Below are 17,722 nucleotides of genomic sequence, written 5' to 3'. Positions count from 1 at the left end.
CAAATATTCAACATAATTTTGTAGAAGAATATTTATTGCACAAAGTATTTCTTATGTTACTTTGTATCATGGTTCATCCTTCTTGTCAACTTTGACTGGATTTGGAGCCACCTAGGAGACACACCTCCGGGAATGTCTGTGAGGGTGATTCCAGAGAGGTTTAACTGAAGTGGGGTGACCCAGATTCAATGAGGATGGCAACACCCCACACACTGGGATAGCAGACTGACAATAATGGAAAATGGAGAAAATGAGCTGAGCCGAATACCAGAGCTCAACTCATTCTGTTTTCTGACTATGGACAAAGCATGGCCAGTTCCCTCATGTTCCTGGTGTCTGTCATGCTTTCCTGACCATGATGGACTGAGCTGTCACTAGGAGCTGAAAGAAACCCTTTCTTCTTTAAGGGCTTCTGTCAGGTATTTGATTACATTAGTAACTAATGTATTATATTGAATCAAAAAGTTAAAAAAATACATACTAAATGACTGGTATAGTTTGGATTCTGAGAGTCTCCTGAAAGCCTATATGTTAAAGGTGTGGTCACCAGTCTGTGGTCATACTGGGAGGTAATAAAAGCTTTAAGAGATGGGGGGGGGGCTTGTGGGAGGAAGTGAGCTGACAGGGAGTGTGCCTTTAAGGGTATGTTAGCATTACCCACCCCCACTGCCTTGAAAACCACAGGCTTCTTCTACATTGTGCTTCTGCTAGGGTGTTCTGTGTCAACACAGGCTCAAGGAAAGGGGGTCATGTGACCAAGGACCGCTGCCCCTGATGCTGTTAGCCAAAACAAACCTTCTCTCTTATTAAATTGGTTATCTCAAATGCTTGGTTATGGTAAAGGGAAACTAAGACATTGGTTCCAAATATGAAAACGACCCTATGTATAGAAGGATTGCTTTTGGAAAGACATACTCTCTAAGGATTTGTGATGGCAGCATTTGGGCAGTTAGACATGGTTTTGCTTTTGTTTCCTTGTGTACTATACTTTGGTAATTTGCCAATTCTTTTGAATAAATGTGTGATTTTTGTGACTTAAGACAGGTACATTTGCGTGAGACCAGGAAGAAATTTGAAGTTTTGCATGTGATGTTAAAAAGTAAGCTTTTTTCTTTTCTTACAAAAAAGTAGTTTATGTTCATACCTCAATAATGAACAGCCTCCAAGAATCTTTTCAGCATTCTTATGGGCTCATTTGCTTAATGAGAACACTAGTAATTTGATTTTTTTATATTGCTGTGTAAATGTTTTGTACATAACAGCTTTTGTTTTTCACCTGCTCTATCTCTGTTTTTCAGTTGTTGACATTTATTGAGTCTGTGCTAGCGTCACAATGCAGAGAAAGGGCTGGGAGGGAGAACAAGGGATGTTGTATTCAGGGAGGAGCGAGAGGGAGAGAAGAAAGACACAGAAGGGAGGAAGAGGAGAAAGAGGCAGGAAGACAAACCCTGGCAGAAAGCCCAGCTCTGAGCAGCATGCCCCACTGATGAAGGTGCTGGAAAGCTGAAGAATTAACCCTGGCTCTCCCAGCAGACTGTAACTCTCGTCATAATCTCAATCCTCTGGATCCTGGAACTGTAGTCTAAAGTGTCTGTCTGTCTGTCTGTCTCGCCCAAACACTTACGCCCTGCCCTTTCTGCTTGTCTGTCTCTGTCTCTATTCATTTAAGATTTATTTTATGTATTTGAATGTTCGCCTACATGCATTTATGTGTGTGCAGTGTCTGTTCAGGCCAGAAGAGGGCATTGAATGATCCACACTGTGTGCTGGAAATAGAACCCAGGTCCTCTGCAGGAGCAGTGAGTGCTCTTAACTGCTGAATTATGTCTCTACTCCTAAAGTCTCAATGATAACATTCTTCCAGGTTATAAAGCATGGCCAAGACTGTTAGGGACTCACAAAGATGTCTAAAGAGGAAGAGAAAACAAGTTCAACCTCATTTGATATCTCAATTCAGAGTTCCTTGACATTCAAGGTGACTACAACTCTGACAGATACAAGAACCCTGTTGGTAGCAATCTGAGCTCTTGACAAGGGGCCCCTAGTATTCTCTCTGGCACAGTATGCAGTACTATTTCCTGGAAAATCAGCTCCAGGTATTTTTGTATTATCCAGATCCTGATACTATCTATACCACATACTGGTCTAGTCTCTAGGATTAGCTCTCTTGATTCTCCATCTCCTCAAAGATTTTCGGGGTAGATTGGCCAAGGTTCTCTAGAGGTTCAGAACCCAAAGGACAAATATATGTATGAATAGGATTTATTGTTAGCTTATGTTGAAATAGTAACAATAGCTGTCTCATGGCTGAGTGGCTGAGAGGCTGAGAGCCCACGCTTGTTCAGTCCTTGAGGCTGAGCCACAGCAGTCGGAATAGTCCCACACTGGCTGTCTCATGATGGGGAAGCTGGAAAACCATGGCTCCCTGGTCCATGAGGCTGAGGGCTTCAGCCCTCCTGATCAATCACCGAGGACCCGAGAGTTTCCCGGAGAACCAAGTTCTTAGTCAGTGATCGGAAGCTTGGAAATGCCAGTTCTGATATCAGTAAGGAAGCAGCCGCAGCCACAGGGCAAACTAATGAAGGGGGAAGGAGGGCAAGTAATCAAAATGTGAATAATGTTGTATCATCTGGGATGTTGCCTAAAGGTGCCACCCACATCCGGTGTGGTTTTTCCCATATCTGTTAAGACAATCAGGACAATTCTGTAGGTGAAGTAATTCTATTCAGTAGGTGAAGTAAAAACTATTCAGGTGAGTAATATGTGGTAAGTTGCTATTAAAACCAGTCATCACATCAGGTCACTGAAAAAAAAAAACAAGATTATTCTAATTTTGCTGGCACTCCAGTTGAGTCTTGGCTTCCTGACTTCCAGACCCTCACCATCCCACATGGAAAGAAGAGAGCATTTTAGGAGCAAATTTAAAGGGTGGATCCAGAGAAGTTTCGGCCATGGGGTTTTGCGTGTCGTCTTGTGCCAGCGCTTAAAGAGCCCAGATAAGTTGCGATACTAACTAGCTGCCTTTCACACCGATCAAAAGAGTAGGTAATGAAAGAGCACATTCTGGCCTTGAAATACAGATGAAACCTTCGCGTAGAAAAAAAAAAAAACAACAAACAAACCAACCCGTGAGCCCCGCCTCCGTGTGCTTTTAACAGCTGCGTGTCTCTTGGCTCAATTCAACTTGCTAAATCAGTCTGAGGCTGTGGAGAGAGTGGAGCAGTAATTGGAGACCATGAATTTGTGCCACGGGACTTGGAATAGCTCAAACAGATTTGAGCTGGTTCTAGCATTGGTGAGACTCCAGGAAGCCAGGGGGCGCTCTCTCTGCGTGTTGGTTAGAGCTAGCATTTCAGACTGACTGTCCATACCCTACGAGTCACTCAAGTCCATGAGGACTCTGATGTCACTGGCTACCAGGGCCTCAGCATCCCGTGTGGGAAGAAAAAAAGAATTTGGGAAACCAGTTTAAATGACGTTGTCTCATGAGGCGTTCTGTGCGTCATCTTGTAGTATCTCTTTGAATAGCCCAGTTCTGTTTCTACACTAACTAGTTATAGCCACTCTCAGGAGTGCTTCTGTCTTGAATTCTAGCTCCCTCTGGCTCTCTGGGACTATTTAGAAGAGCATCTAAGTAGTGTTTCCTTTTGTTTAATGGATTTCAGAAGCAGACAAATCCTCTTATGAAAACATATTAATTAACCAAGAGGCCATTTCTCCAGAGTAAAATAAAGTTAATAAGTCGTACAAGGTGGGTGTTTAAGTTTGTGCTCCCAATCTCATCACATGCTACTAATGTGCATATCAGGCTTTTAAAGATTAGTGTCTCAGTTATATTCTACAGAACCCTGACTATTCTGTGGCCTCCCTGCATGAGCTTATGAAGGTATGGAGTGGTGAAAAAGGACACTCAGGTGCTAGGCTTGAATTGTAGCCATAAAGCATAATTTCTTTTTTAAAAATGTTGTAAGTGTGAGAGCATGTGTGCATGCATGTGTTCATGGTGTGTGTGTGTGTGTGTGTGTGTGTGTGTGCTTGCATGCATGTGGAGATGAGGAGCCCACCTCAGGCTACCTTTCCTCAGAACATAACCACCTTGTTTTTTGAGACAGGCTTTTTCATTGGCCTGTAACTCACCGACACAGGTCGGGTGGCTGGGCAGTGAGCCTCAAGGATGCACTGTCTCCCTTTTGCCAGTGCTGAGATTTACAAACACAAGCCACCATGCCAGGCCTTTTCACATGGGTTCTGGTGAATCAAATTTAGGTCTTTTTGCTCCTACACTCAGATTAGCACTTTAATGACTGTGAGAGCTCCTTGGAGCAGTTAATCATATATAGAATAAATATATATTGATACAATATAAATAAAATATATTGCATGTATGTATATACTTGAATATATTCTCCATATTATGTAATTGTTTATAATAAAATTAATAGATCATAAAGTGTGGGTGTTTAAGTTTGTGCTTGCTGTCTTCTCACAGGCTAATAATATTGGGCTTTTAAAGATTGGTGTCTCAGTTATATTCTACAATAGACAGAGCAGAAGGGAGCTGCCCTAAATTATTTTGTGGCCTCCCTGCATGAGCTTATGAAGGTATGAGTAGCAAAAAGGACACTCAGGTGCTGAGCTTGAACATATACAAATGCACACACGCACACACATATATGTGTGTGTGTACATGTGTGTATACATGTGTATATGTATTTGTATACATACATATGTATGCATATACATACCTGGACATATACATACATACATTCTAAAACCTAAGGCAGTGAGGAGAAAGGGCAGAGGGGGATCTCATAATTCCTAGAGTTATAAGAAAGTCTTTAACTCGTTGACCCGAGAAAAGAATGCCCTGTGATCTAGTAGTTGATTCTGGGTCATTTCCAGGTTCCAGAAAGGAAGTCAGTCATTGAAAACTTTGTCTCAAGAGGAAAGAGCGCTGCTGTGCTGTGTGAGAGGCACATGTGTTTGTGGTGACCACTGATGTGTGTGGGCATGGTTACATGAGTGTAAGTGTTCACGAAAGTGTGTGTGCAGGTGTAGGTGTGTGTGCACGGAGGCTAGAGGACAGCCTTGGCTGTTGTTCCTCAGGTGCTTGCTTACAACAGAGAAGGATTGATCCCTATAGGGTACAGTAAGAGGAGGAGCCAGGGAAGGAAGGGAAAGAGGTAAACTTGGAGTATGTAGGGTGAGGTTTCACATGATCCAACTCTTATAAGTTAGATGATAAGATGTTAATGTTTAAAAAAAAAATAGGAAACAGTAAAATTTTGGAGAAAGCCATGGGAACAGAGGGCATGCCTTTTAGGAACTTTAAATAAAATAATCCCAGTGAGAAAGTATGGGTGATCCTTCCAGGCACTAGGTAAGCAGATCTCTGCTGGGAGAGGGGCTCGCATCTGAGGTACATCTCTGGGCAAGACCCCCATGGGGAGCCCTCAGATTCTCATCTGTGGTGCCTTCTGCAGAGGGTGATTCTGACACTGCTGCTCAGATAGCTTGGGGAGCGGGGAAGGCATTAAATACATGAGACAGAGGTAGTCAGTAAAGGGCTTGCTGTGCAAAAACATAATGACCCGAATTAAGATGCCCACATATAAAACATACAAAACTAGGCCTGGGGGTGCATCTGAAATCTCAGCCCAGTAGGTGTGGATGGCTGGAGCTCATTGGCAAGCCAGTCTAGTGAATTAATGAGCTCCAGGTTCAAGGGGATGCCTTGTTTCACAAATCTAAGGCAGACAACAACTGAATAAGACATATCTAGCGTCTATAAGTGCATTTGCTCACACAGAAACACACACAGACACACACACACACACACACACACACACACACACACACACACACGCATGCGCACAGTTACGCTTGGAAAGACATAGCGATGCTGCCTAATTAGCCGCTGTGTGGAGGGAAGTGGACTCTGTGGTGCTCATAAGTTGCTGTGTGTGGTTTGCTTTGGATTTGTAGAAATAAGAACCTAACATATTGGAGCATTTTATCTACGAGATTTGTAATTTTAATTGCCACGTTCAGGAGGATTAGCAAATGTATTTTGTATTTGATATTTAGATACACGCTCACTGGTTTTGTAAGCCGAATTCTTGGGCAGTTGGAGTGCTTTAAGAGAACGCTATCTTGGGGAGTACTGAGGTGTTCAGCTCATAAGACCTGTGCTAAGTCCTGAGGGGATACATGTAATTCCTCCTGATAGGGATTTGATGATTTTAAGAAGAAGAAGAAGAAAAAAAACAGATGTATTAAATTTGTGGTAATAGTTTGGAATGTTTAGGAAGAACTTAATTAGTCAAGTTTATAAGTGGTGCTTAGATTTTAAAGATTGCATTTTGATTTGCTAAATTTGAAAGAGCTGTGACTAACTGAAAATATGTAAAAATGTCTTGATTAGTTTGGAAATGGCATTGAGATGCTTAGGGGTGGGGCTCCATCTCATGTTTAAGAGTTCACTGAGAGTTAGTCAAGGGTCAAGATAAATTGGTGCCTGACGTCAACACACAACTGCATTCGGGACAGTTTCCTGATTTGGAGAACATGGGAAGGGCCAAATAAACACTGTAGTTCTGATGACTTAGATGTCTATGAAAAGTCACACAGTGGCAAGGGATGCCATCTCCCTGAGACAGTGGTGCTGAGACACATTAAGGTTTGGGAGAAGGTGTGTGTAACCTGCAGCCCCTAGGCTTCATGCATCTGTCCATAGCTGTGACTGTGGACCCAACCCAAGACTGTAAACTTCACAAGATGGTGGTTCTTAAACATGAACCTGGCAGAGGACAATGTCATTTTACAGTGCCAGAAGGTTGGAGATGCTCAGTTAATGCACGGTATGGGAGAGGCTTTTAGCTCCTCTGCAGTGCGAGCTGTAATTATGTAAATGACGGACTTCTAGAGCAGTGTGTACATCTCCACGGGTGGCAGTGGTGCTGACAAGCATTTAGCCAGAGATGGGCCACTCAATCAGGGAGATCTTAAACTGTAATCTCATCGAGGAAAGGTGCTCCTCCTTGGTGTTATTATGCCTGATGTGGAAGAAAGCTGAGGAGGCTGAGACAGAAGTGGGGATGCCTAATGGATACGGGATAAGTCAGGGCGTATTAGAGATTATGACGCTAATTACCACTAATGGGGTCTTACTGGGTGCCAATGATCTGAGACAGTTTTGTAACGTTTACTCTCTCTTTGTGACAATGCCCCATGAGGTTAGTTTTTTAAAGATGTAGTTTTAATATTTTCTAAAAATTTCTGTGTATGTGCATGCCTGTGTATGGATTTGCACACGTGAGTGTCATGCCCATGGAGGCCAGAAGAGGGAGTCAGATTCCCTGGAGCTAGAATGACAGGTGGTTGTGAGCCTCTGGACATGGTTACTACGAACCATGCTCTCTCTGCTCTTCTGGACGTGCAGCAGTGCTCTTATCTGCTGAATAATCATCTCTCCAGGCCAGGGTTAGTTTTACTGAATCCATTTAATTAGACACAAAAGCTCAGCTAAATCAAGTGATGTTTGTACAGCTGGGCCATGGCAGAACCAAAGCTGAGATATACTTCCTGAGCCCTCTCATACTGACCACAGCTGGTTCGTTTGTTTAAGTGTGGGTTCTGAGAATCAAACTTGGTTGGTCCTGATGTTGGCAAGGCAATCACTTTACCAACTGAGCCAATCCTTACCATAGACACAATTCTTAAAGCAGCTCGTGTGTTAGGGTGAACCTCAAAGTCTCATGAAATTCTCTTTATTCCGTGGGGTCCCTCCTTCGGAGACTCTCCTACTACCCATCCCTCTCAAGTACAATTGCAGCCTCTCCTGTGGGGCATGAGAGAGCCATGCAGTCAGTTTCTTATCCTATGACTTCCATTGGCCATTCTGTGCTGGAATGTTGTATCAGAGTACTGGGCAATTAGGTAAGCTCTCTTACTGAGTATAGCACAGAGCCACATCACCAGAGCTGGACTATAGACATTTAGTTTCTGTGGGTAGGTCTTGGAGAGCTGGATGGAGTATAGGTTTCTATAGGTATTGACTCAAAAGGATGAGAAAAGTAGAGTTGGGGGAAAACCCACAGATAATTGTCTATACAGTTCCAGAATGCCTGGAGCGATCAGAAGTGTAGTGGCAATGATCAATGCACGTTTCAACTTACAGGTCTTCTCCTGGGGCAACAGTATGTATTGGGATCATCAGGGAAAGGATGAGGACCCCATGGGGATTGCCAAGTGGTATGAGGAAGAGACATGGGTGAACTAGAACTTGTAGGTGTTTTAGAATGGATGGAGAGCCCTTCGTGAAAAGCATTCTGTGCAGTCAGACAGCTCTTTATAGCAGACACTTAGCAATGTTTTTCTTATGTTTCAACATAGAACATTTTACACATGCTTTAGGAGTTGTCTTATACACTGAACTTGGTTTTCAGATCTCTGGTGAGTGGGAGGGAGGGACACTCATCTGGTCCATAATGAACACAGCATAGTGGATTGCTACTTTGTGCCAGGCACTGTGTAGGTGCTGGGAACAGGAAGCAGATTAAGCAGCTTTGTTGCATGGAACTCGCAGCCTAGTGGGCAGGAAGGAGTGTCAGAGGCTAACACATCATAGACAGGTTCCAGTGATACTAGAGAAAGGCTGTGGAAATAAGTAAGGGCATCTCATTTAGACCAGCATGTCAGAGTCAGCGCCTAAGTACTAGTGTTCTGAGCTAAGGACATGGGCGAGTCCTACAGCAGCATGGCGTTGGGCATGTCGACAGGTCGGATGCTTCATTCTGGTCACCTTATTCTAAGAGACCCCATTGACAAACAAGAATAATGAAGATGGAATGATGAAAGAGTCATGGGCAGTGAATGAACTAAAGATGAGGAAGAACCAGGGGGGAGAGGGGGAATATCCTGTAATGGTTGACATAGAGAGGGGACATGAACCCAGTAGAAACTGCCCCAACCCAGAGATTCAGATTTCAGTTCTAAACAAGCAAAGGATTTCTAATATGACAATCAAATCAAGCCAATGAGATAAACAGACAAAAATATTCAAGCTGTGTTTGAAACTCTAGCACTGCCCTATCTGAAGGGTTGCGAGGTTGAATTTGTTTGGAGGTAGAACTGTGAAGGCGGCATCTGATGTCCTCTCTGGTACTGAAAGAGACCTTACATTTCCTGCTTTAGGTTGTGGCTTTCCTTGACTATTGTCAAAAGGCCACTGTGAGCAGTCATGAGTGGGCTTGTGTGTAGACACAGACTCAACATCCATGGTTTTCAGACTCTGAGAGGGTGGAGAATTGACAGACAACAATAAATGATGCTGCATCTAATATTCATAGCAAGGTAGGCAAAGAATCCTACTTACAGCAGGAGGGCTAGATAAGACAATGAATTAGAAAGCATACAGAAACAAGACATCATTATCAATTTTATTAACATGAAATCTGCCTCGTTTCCAAGTGACAAATATTAGTAAATCATTGTGAGCATCTTTGAACTTAATTAAAATACAAAGCTACACATTCTTTTCTCTGCAGCCCACTCACTCCTCTTCTGCCCCCCCTCCACCTCCTCCTTCTCCTTCTCTTGGAACCAGTAAAGCTCTCTCACATTCCCACAGGAGGTCTTTGCTTTGTTTGCAGCCCTCTCTTCTCCAGTGTGACATTGGTTACTCTGGGTTCTATAATTTACATGTATGTGGGTAGATCCCTGAAGACAGAGTGAACAAGGAGAAAGACACCAAAGTCATCGTGCCTCAATATTTGGGAGCAAAAGCTGAGCCCAGTGCTTCAAAATCTGGTAAGATCAGAGGCTCCATCAGGACTATGTGGCTAGCTAAGGAGACATTCAATCCCCGGGCTGCCGCCTCTGTCCATGGTGTGTGGATGCTGTCTCTTCGCAGGTCACCAGTACTCTCTAACCTTAAAGCCCAGTGTTCTTGATGTCCTCGACTCTATGTGAACATGAACCAACACAGGTTACTTTTCTAACCTTTCTTTCTTCTACCTCTTCATCTGCTTCTTTCTCCTCCCTGTGCCTGGTAGGACACTCTTGTGACAGTTAAGCCTTTCTCAGGAAGCACATATCTAAGTAGAAGAGGCATTTCCTACTTCTACTCAACCAGATGGCCATCACTTCTGTGAGTAGAAAACTTCTCAATCTGTGTTTTGATCCCTAACTCGTTTTCTAGCCCATCTATCAACTTGCTTATCAGGAACTTCCAACTCATCAATGTGCCTTCACATCAAAAAGACTGGACTCGTTTTCTTCCCACTGAGTCTTCTCTCACCCATCCCGCATTATATGAGAATATAAACCTATTCATTCATTTAATCTGCTATCCTCCCACAGATATGTTTGAACTCAACGCTTCTGTCATGCAGTTTTTCTATCTTGGATGTCACCTTTTATAAATATGTACATACATACATACATACATAACCTTCTTCTGAGAAGGTGTAGCCACCTTCTGCAAACTTCTTTCATCATCACGTGATCATCATTGCTTCTGGCCATGAACTCTCTCCTCTTCCCTCTTGTAGAATTTACCCACACAACCTTCATGAGCCACTTTGCCTAGTGCTTTACATTGTAATTGTCTCTAAGTCAGTCTTACTCAGTTAACACAGAGCACAAATTCTTCAAGGAAAGACAAAAATTCCTCACTTAGGAAATATCACCTTGCCCTGAATTATACAGTATTTTCACTTCACACCTCAAGTCTTCTAAGTCTGGAGGACATTTGCAATCCTTGTCTTAGCAACTTCTTTCTTATGCTTCTACTGAATGCCTTTATATTGAGAAAAGCTCTCTATTCCCCCCCCCATGTGACCTACATTTCTGCCAGTTAATAATAGTCAGAAGGTGGAAACAACCCAGATGTCCCTCAACCAAAGAATGGATACAGAAAATGTGGTTCGTTTACACAATAGAATACTACTTCGCTATTAAAAGTGAGGACATCATGAATTTTGCAGGTAAATGGATGTAACTAGAAAATATCATCCAGAGTGAAGTAACCCAGACCCCAAATAACATATATGGTATGTATTCACCTATAACTGGATATTAGCCAAAAAAAAGTTCAGAATACCCACGATACAACTCACAGACCACATGAAGCTTAAAAAGAAGGAAGGCCCAAATCCAGATACTTCAATCCCACTTAGAAGGGAGAACAAAATAATCACTAGAGGAAGAGGGAGGGAGGGTAAAGGGGGCAGGATCAAGTGTGGGGGAGACCAGAGAAAAGCCTAGAGGGCCAGGAGAATAAATAGAAATATATAGCAGTGTGGGTTAGAGGGCAGGGAGAACCTCTAGAAAGTTCCAGATACCAGGGATACAAGAGGTTCTCAAGACCCAGTGGGGATGACCTTAGCCAAAATGCCCAACAGTGGTGAGATGGAACCTAAACAGACCACCTCCAGGAGATAGACATGGCCCCCATTTGAGACCTGGGGTCACCCACCCATCTCCCAAATTCTTGACCCAGAATTGTCCCTGCCTAAAGGAAATTCAGGGACAAACATAGAGCAGAGACTGAAAGAAAGGCCATCCAGAGACTGACTCAGCTTTGGATCCATCCCATGTGTGTGCACACCAAACCCAGACACAATTAGTGATGCCACATTGCGCTTGTAAACAGGAGCCTGGCATGGCTGTCCTCTGAGAGCCCCTGCCAGCACTGACCAAGACAGATGCAGATACAACCAACCATTGGACTAAGGTCGGGGACTCCTATCGAATAGTTGGGGGGGGGCGTGATTGAAGGAGATGAAGAGGATTGCAACCCCATAGGAAGAACAACAATATCAACTAACTGGGACTCCTCAGAGCTCCCAGAGGTTAAGCTGCCAACCAAAGAACATACATGGGCTGGTCTCTGGGCCCCGCTACATAAGTTGCAGAGGATTGCCTTGTCTGGCCTCAGTGAGAAAGGATGTGGTTAATACTGTAGAAACTTGATGCCCCAGGGAAGAGGGGTGCTAGTGGGTTGAGGTGGGAGTGGGTGGGAGGGTGGGTAAGCACCTTCTTAGAAGCAAAGGGGAGCGGGTAAAGAACTTATGGAGAGGGGACCAGGAAGGGAGGCAACATTTTAAAAAAAAAATTAAGTAATTAATAAAAAAGAAAAAGAAAGAGAGAGAGAGAGAGAGAGAGAGAGAGTAAGAAAGAAAAAAAGAGAGAAAGAAAGAAAGTCGGCCTAAGTGCCCAGCGACACTCTTGACCTTCCTGACACTGGAGATTCCCAGAAGTTGGGAGAACATGTGACAGAGTGCAATGGGACAGCTCTGGGGAGGAGGTGAACATTGAACCTTTTCAGAGAAAGACCGGAAACCTCAATGCCTTAATGTAATAACCCCAGGGTTGACTCACACCCACAATGACATTACAGGCTCCTGATTTGCAAAGACTGGGCCATGGTGGAGGTTGCCTAGTCATGGGAATCCAGGTCCAAGCTCTGCTAGTTCAAGAGATCCTGGAACTCTGAGGGTGCCTCTGTGTAGAGTGACAAAGGACTGAAGGGACTGCCTTGACATGGATACAGAAGCATACAGGCAAAATAGTCATACACACAAAACAAAGCAAAACAAAGCAAAGTAAAAAATCTTTCTAAAAACGGCACTTCTTCTAGAAGAGAGGCCCTTCCTCTACCCCACCTCTATTTACAGAATGACTACAGGAAACATTAAACTAATAATGCAGTCTGCAATTGAAGTTTTATTTTTCTTTTCGTATATTGGTCCTAATAAGAAATTTGGCAAATTTTAGAAAGATAGCTTAACCAAACCACCTGACTTCATGTAATTTCTTCTCGGGAGAGAAAGAGAGACACTCTTGGAGGTTTACGTCTAGGGACCTGCAGAATGCTTCCAAGTCTAACTGAGCTCTATCTCTAGGACCCATGTGATAGAAGGAGAGACCCAGACTCCTGCAGGTTGTCCTGTAACCTCCACATATACCCATATACATGTGACCCCATACATACACTAAGTAAGTTTAAAAAGATGTATGTCTAGGACATTGATTTTTAAAGTTACTATAATACTGGGAAATGATTGTAGTCATGGAATATAAGGCATCTACTAACTTCTCCATTTCTTATGACTCCGAGGACTGAACCCAGGACTCTGTTAGCACTATGTAAGCAAACTACAGCTGAGCTACCTGCCAGGCATCTTATCTTTTAAAGTAGTTTATGACATGGAATGTCCCCACGCTACAGTTCCAAACCACAACAGTAACAGTATCAAAAACCCTGGAGGAGAAAATCAAAAGAGCCAAAAAGTTTCCTTGATGTGTAAATGGAGGTATAGAACCTGGACAGAAAGTTTCCTGTAAGCCAGCATGACAGGAGTTTCTGTACAGACATACAGACCATGGCTTCCATAAGGTATCTAACACTCACAAATGAGTTTTAGCTGGCTGATTATCACTAAAGTGATGTCTATGTATTATTTATCATTTCTTTACAATGTTATGTCTCTTTCCATATGTTCTTTTAGGAATGTTTTACTTATCAATTTATTTTCAGTAATCAATATTCAATTATTCAATAAACAGTAGGTGAGATATCAAGCCTTCTGTTTTGTGCTAGGAAGATGCAAATGAATCAGATGGTATAATGCAGCCCTTGCTCTGCCCCAAGTTTACAACCCTCTAAAATAAAGAGGTGTAGCTTTTTATCGGATGGTTCATTTGATGCAATAATTGTACTTCTGGGAAACTTTCCTAGTTTAAAAAAAAATGTAAAACAAAGTTATGATATGAAATTGTTCATGAGGGTATAAGAATGACCAAAATAAATAAATAAATCTAGAATTGCTTACCCACACAATGGTGGGGGGATGGTTAAATAATAACACAATTATACAATGCAATACTATGAAGTCATTAAGATTATATTTCTGAAGACATTACATTTTTTATTGTTTCATAGTTTCACACACTTATATAATAAATTCTAGTCATTTTTGCCCCAGCCTCCTCTCTTGCCTCCCTTCCCCTCTGAGGAACCTTCTGCCCACTTCTACTCTTGCCTTCATTTTGTCTATGACCCTCTGAGTTTTATTAGAATCTCCTGCTTGACAAAGGTACGTTGTTAATATTCCCAATTGATATCAGTGGAAACTGTCAATTACAGATATACAGAACGCAGCCTCCATAATGTATTTAACATTCACAAATGAGAATTTCAAGTGTAAACAGGTGTGATTTAGGATGCTGCAGTAACAGTTTGATTGTGTGTGTGTGTGTGTGTGTGTGTGTGTGCGCGTGCGTGTGAGTGTGTGTGTGTCTGCTCTTTCTACTTCTCAAATCTTCTGCAATAATTAAGGTTAAACTTTATAGCCAGGAAAAATCGTGCTGTCATTTTTAAAGATTTGATTCAGAAGTCACCTGTTAATAATTCGAAGGACATAAAAACATTTAGCACTTCTTGTAAGTGCACATCCATGTTGGAGTTATGAGTGATTATTCCTGCAGAGACAGCTTATAACCTCCTTATTTCCATAGTGTTCTTGGGAGAGACTGCATGGTCATACCTGCAGAAGACACCTTCATTGGGGGCCTGAGGGAATAAACCCCCAGAGTGCTTGTGAAGCTCAGCAAGAACAGGAATGTGCCCGTGGGGGACATGAGTCGACCAAAAACCTGGGTCTTAACTTTAATCTGAAGTATAACTTGGAGCAGTTCCCCTTTAGCAGCACTGAGCCACATCTGCCCATAACAAACGCTTGGTCTTTCTTGTGCTCTGGCATCCGAGACCCTCAGAGCCACTGGGCAGTTAGCTGTCCCACTGTGTTTAGGTCCTGTCATGATTTATAAAGATAAGCACAGTGGGGCTGAAGTCTGGCTCCCTGCAACAACCCAGTGTGAGGACCTCCCACTCTGACCTTAATCTGAGATCCCTAGAGAACAGCAGGGTCCTGGAATATGTTCCTCTGCGGGTCAGAGAGAAAGGGCATCTGCTGGTGCTCCATCAGCTGTTCAATGCTTAGGTTCACATAGACTGGCAGGTCTCCCTGAAGCTCAGGTAAGGCCCCATTGCAGTAACAAAACAAAAGAAAACAAAACAAAACTCAGCTCTAATTCACGGAATGGCGAGAAAGCATGCATGTATGAACAGAAATGCCATGTTTCACTAATATATCTGGCTACACATCTGGCAGAAGGGAATTTTTTTTTTTTTTTTTTTTTTTTTTTTTTTTTTTTTTTTTTTTTTTTTTTTTTTTTGCTGAAGGAACAAACCTCCTATGAGTTAAATGAACATGCCAACACAGAAATATCTTACAGGCACACATCATTTTCACCAAAATCAGTATCAGAAAGCGGGCTCTGTCCCAGTGATAAGCTTATAACATAGTTACTTTCACTAGCAGTGTGAAGAATTGGTTGACATCCTGCAGTTAAAACACAAATCAGTTCACACAGCATGTTTTACCTAAGGCATGCCATGGAGGAACTTAGAACAGCTGCATGTCGCTGCCAAGGGTAGAAAAGGTACCCACTCACCACAGATGCCTAACCACAAATTACCTGTGGTCTTCATATGAAAGAGGGGTTATAATTTGGGACATATTTTTCCTCGATGTTTTCCCATAGGCTTCTCACATTCCTTAATCTCAACAACAATGGCAAAACAATTCACTGTCAGGTTCCTGTGGCAGCTGCTAGACACATTTTACATTCAGTAAACAGTAGGGTAGCCCTGTCCATATAAACCATGCATGATAGACCTGAGACACTCAGGAAAAAGTCAATTCCAATAAATCTGTGCTCCAGTCACCGCTTTCCCCTCGTGACACCTGAAGAGCCATTCATTCCAGAACACCAGCCTCTGCTTTGAAAGCGCCAACCTTTGCATTTCCAATCGGCTTCAGAAACCCTAATCTGAGGGTTGGAGGCTATTAATTCTCAATTATTTCTAACAAGCGCGCTTCTCTGTGGATACACAGGCTAAGAACATTGACCTTTGGTAGAAAAAGAAATTTAGACCCCTGCCTGGGCAAGCTTCCTGGATCCCTGCCTGGGGAAGCCCTGGGAAGGAGCCTGGTTCTCCATCCTGAGTGGGAGGCTCTTAACAGCACCGAGTTGCTAAATAAGAATCTCAAGTGTTTCAAGACTGTGGGCAAACGCTTGTCATTCTCCTATAGAACTGGGGAGCTGAAGTGGGCATGGAAAGTTCCTATATCTTTGGGAAAGGTTGAAAGAAAAAGTGAGGTGTTTGCTGAGGACTATTTAAAACACAAAGCCACAATAGAGTATGTCACACAGAGTGACAGATCTAGAGGGGTTCCTGAAAGTCATGGGCCAACCCTTCGATATCACCCATCCAGGCACTAAGGTAAAAGGAGAGAAAGAATGCATGAGAAAGAATAAGACAGGAGATAGGCGTATTGAATGGAAAGGAAGAGAGGAGAAAGAGAGTTGGGTGCCTGAGGTTCAGGGGTTCTAGCCTGCAGCCAGTCAGAGCCCAGGGCATGGATGCACAGTGTGGTTCTCCTGCTACAGTGTATCCAGCCCCAGCCCTCCTTAGTGAATTCCCAATGCTCTGGGCACTATCTTAATTTTACAGACTCACCTGTCGAAGGCCACAGCTGTCATGGAGTAGATACTGGCGAAGAGAGCAGCAATGGGGAAGAAGTTGTGAAACTTGCAGTAGAAGAGGCCGTAGTACCACACGTTGTGGACTGCGTAGGTGAAGTTCACCACTGTATTGAATGCAGCCATGCAGGCCTCAGCGAAGGCCAGGTTCACCAGGAAATAATTGGTCACTGTCCTCATTCTCTTGTGGGCCAAAATGATCCATATCACCACTACGTTGCCCACCACAGAAGTCACCACGATGACCGTGTAGGCGGCTGCCCAAAGGACAATTTGCCAGGTAGGCTGCACAAACTGGTTAGACTCAGAAGTGTTGGTGGAGGTGTTGGGGAAGAAATCGGAGTCCACAGGAAGGACGTTATCCATTTTGGGGCAAGGCAGCAAAGCCCTGGCGTCTACAGGTACTCACAAGTACACACAGAAGTACACACACACACACACACACCCCTCCTTCCTGTAGGACCTTGTAGCAGGGCTTGAGTCCTGCTACCCAGGAGGTGGGAAGTTTCCTGGGCAGAACTTAGTCCTGGTTAGCGGGAGACTTGCTCACAAGAGCAATGCTTCTCCTGTATATGCTCTTTGCCTGGTCGCTCCAAATTCTTCCACTCTCATGCTAGGCTCTTGTTTGCACTGAAGCAGCTGCACTCCACATGGTTCCAGAAGGCAAGACAACCCGCCTTTTGGCACCTGCTGCTACTAGCAACTCCCTGCTAACATGCGAGCGAGCGGCGGGAAAGGCAAAGCTGGGTGCTGGGTGGGGGCTTGAGGGGGGAAGAAGAGCTGCTCGCTGTGCTGCTCATAAAAGTTCTTGTCCTCTGGCCGGCTTCTGAGGTCCGCATCCAACTGGTGAGCTCCCTTTTTCCGTTGCTTCCCTTGGAGCCTCTACTGCCACCCACAGCTTCCAGGTTTTGGTCCTTCTGTGCTCAGGAGTTAGCAGAGCCTTGGCAGGGTGCGCACTAGGCTTTTATAACCCGCTGCAGAGACGTCACGGGGAAGGGGCTGTACCTGGTCCCGGAGCGCAGCGCAGCAGCTGCTCCAGTTGTTGGCAGCTGTGTCGCTCCACCACCGCAGCCACCACGCCTTCTGCTGCTCGTGACCTGCTGTGGGC

General features: G+C 43.7%; 1 protein-coding gene across 1 annotated transcript in view; it reads right to left on the bottom strand.

Annotated features, from left to right (window-relative positions):
* Tacr1 (tachykinin receptor 1) overlaps positions 1-17,505 on the bottom strand; it is a 153,926-nt gene extending 136,421 nt beyond the window's left edge. The window contains exon 1 of the mRNA XM_021191017.2: positions 16,592-17,505. Coding sequence (XP_021046676.1) covers positions 16,592-16,980 — 389 coding nt within the window. The 5' untranslated portion in view covers positions 16,981-17,505. The remainder of the gene's footprint in view (positions 1-16,591) is intronic.
* Between the last annotated feature and the right edge of the window lie 217 nt (positions 17,506-17,722).

The sequence above is a fragment of the Mus pahari genome, chromosome 2 (assembly GCF_900095145.1).
Source record: "Mus pahari chromosome 2, PAHARI_EIJ_v1.1, whole genome shotgun sequence".
Taxonomy (NCBI): Eukaryota; Metazoa; Chordata; class Mammalia; order Rodentia; family Muridae; genus Mus; species Mus pahari.
Note: the sequence above shows the minus strand (reverse complement) of the source record. Positions and strands in the feature narration are given on the sequence as shown.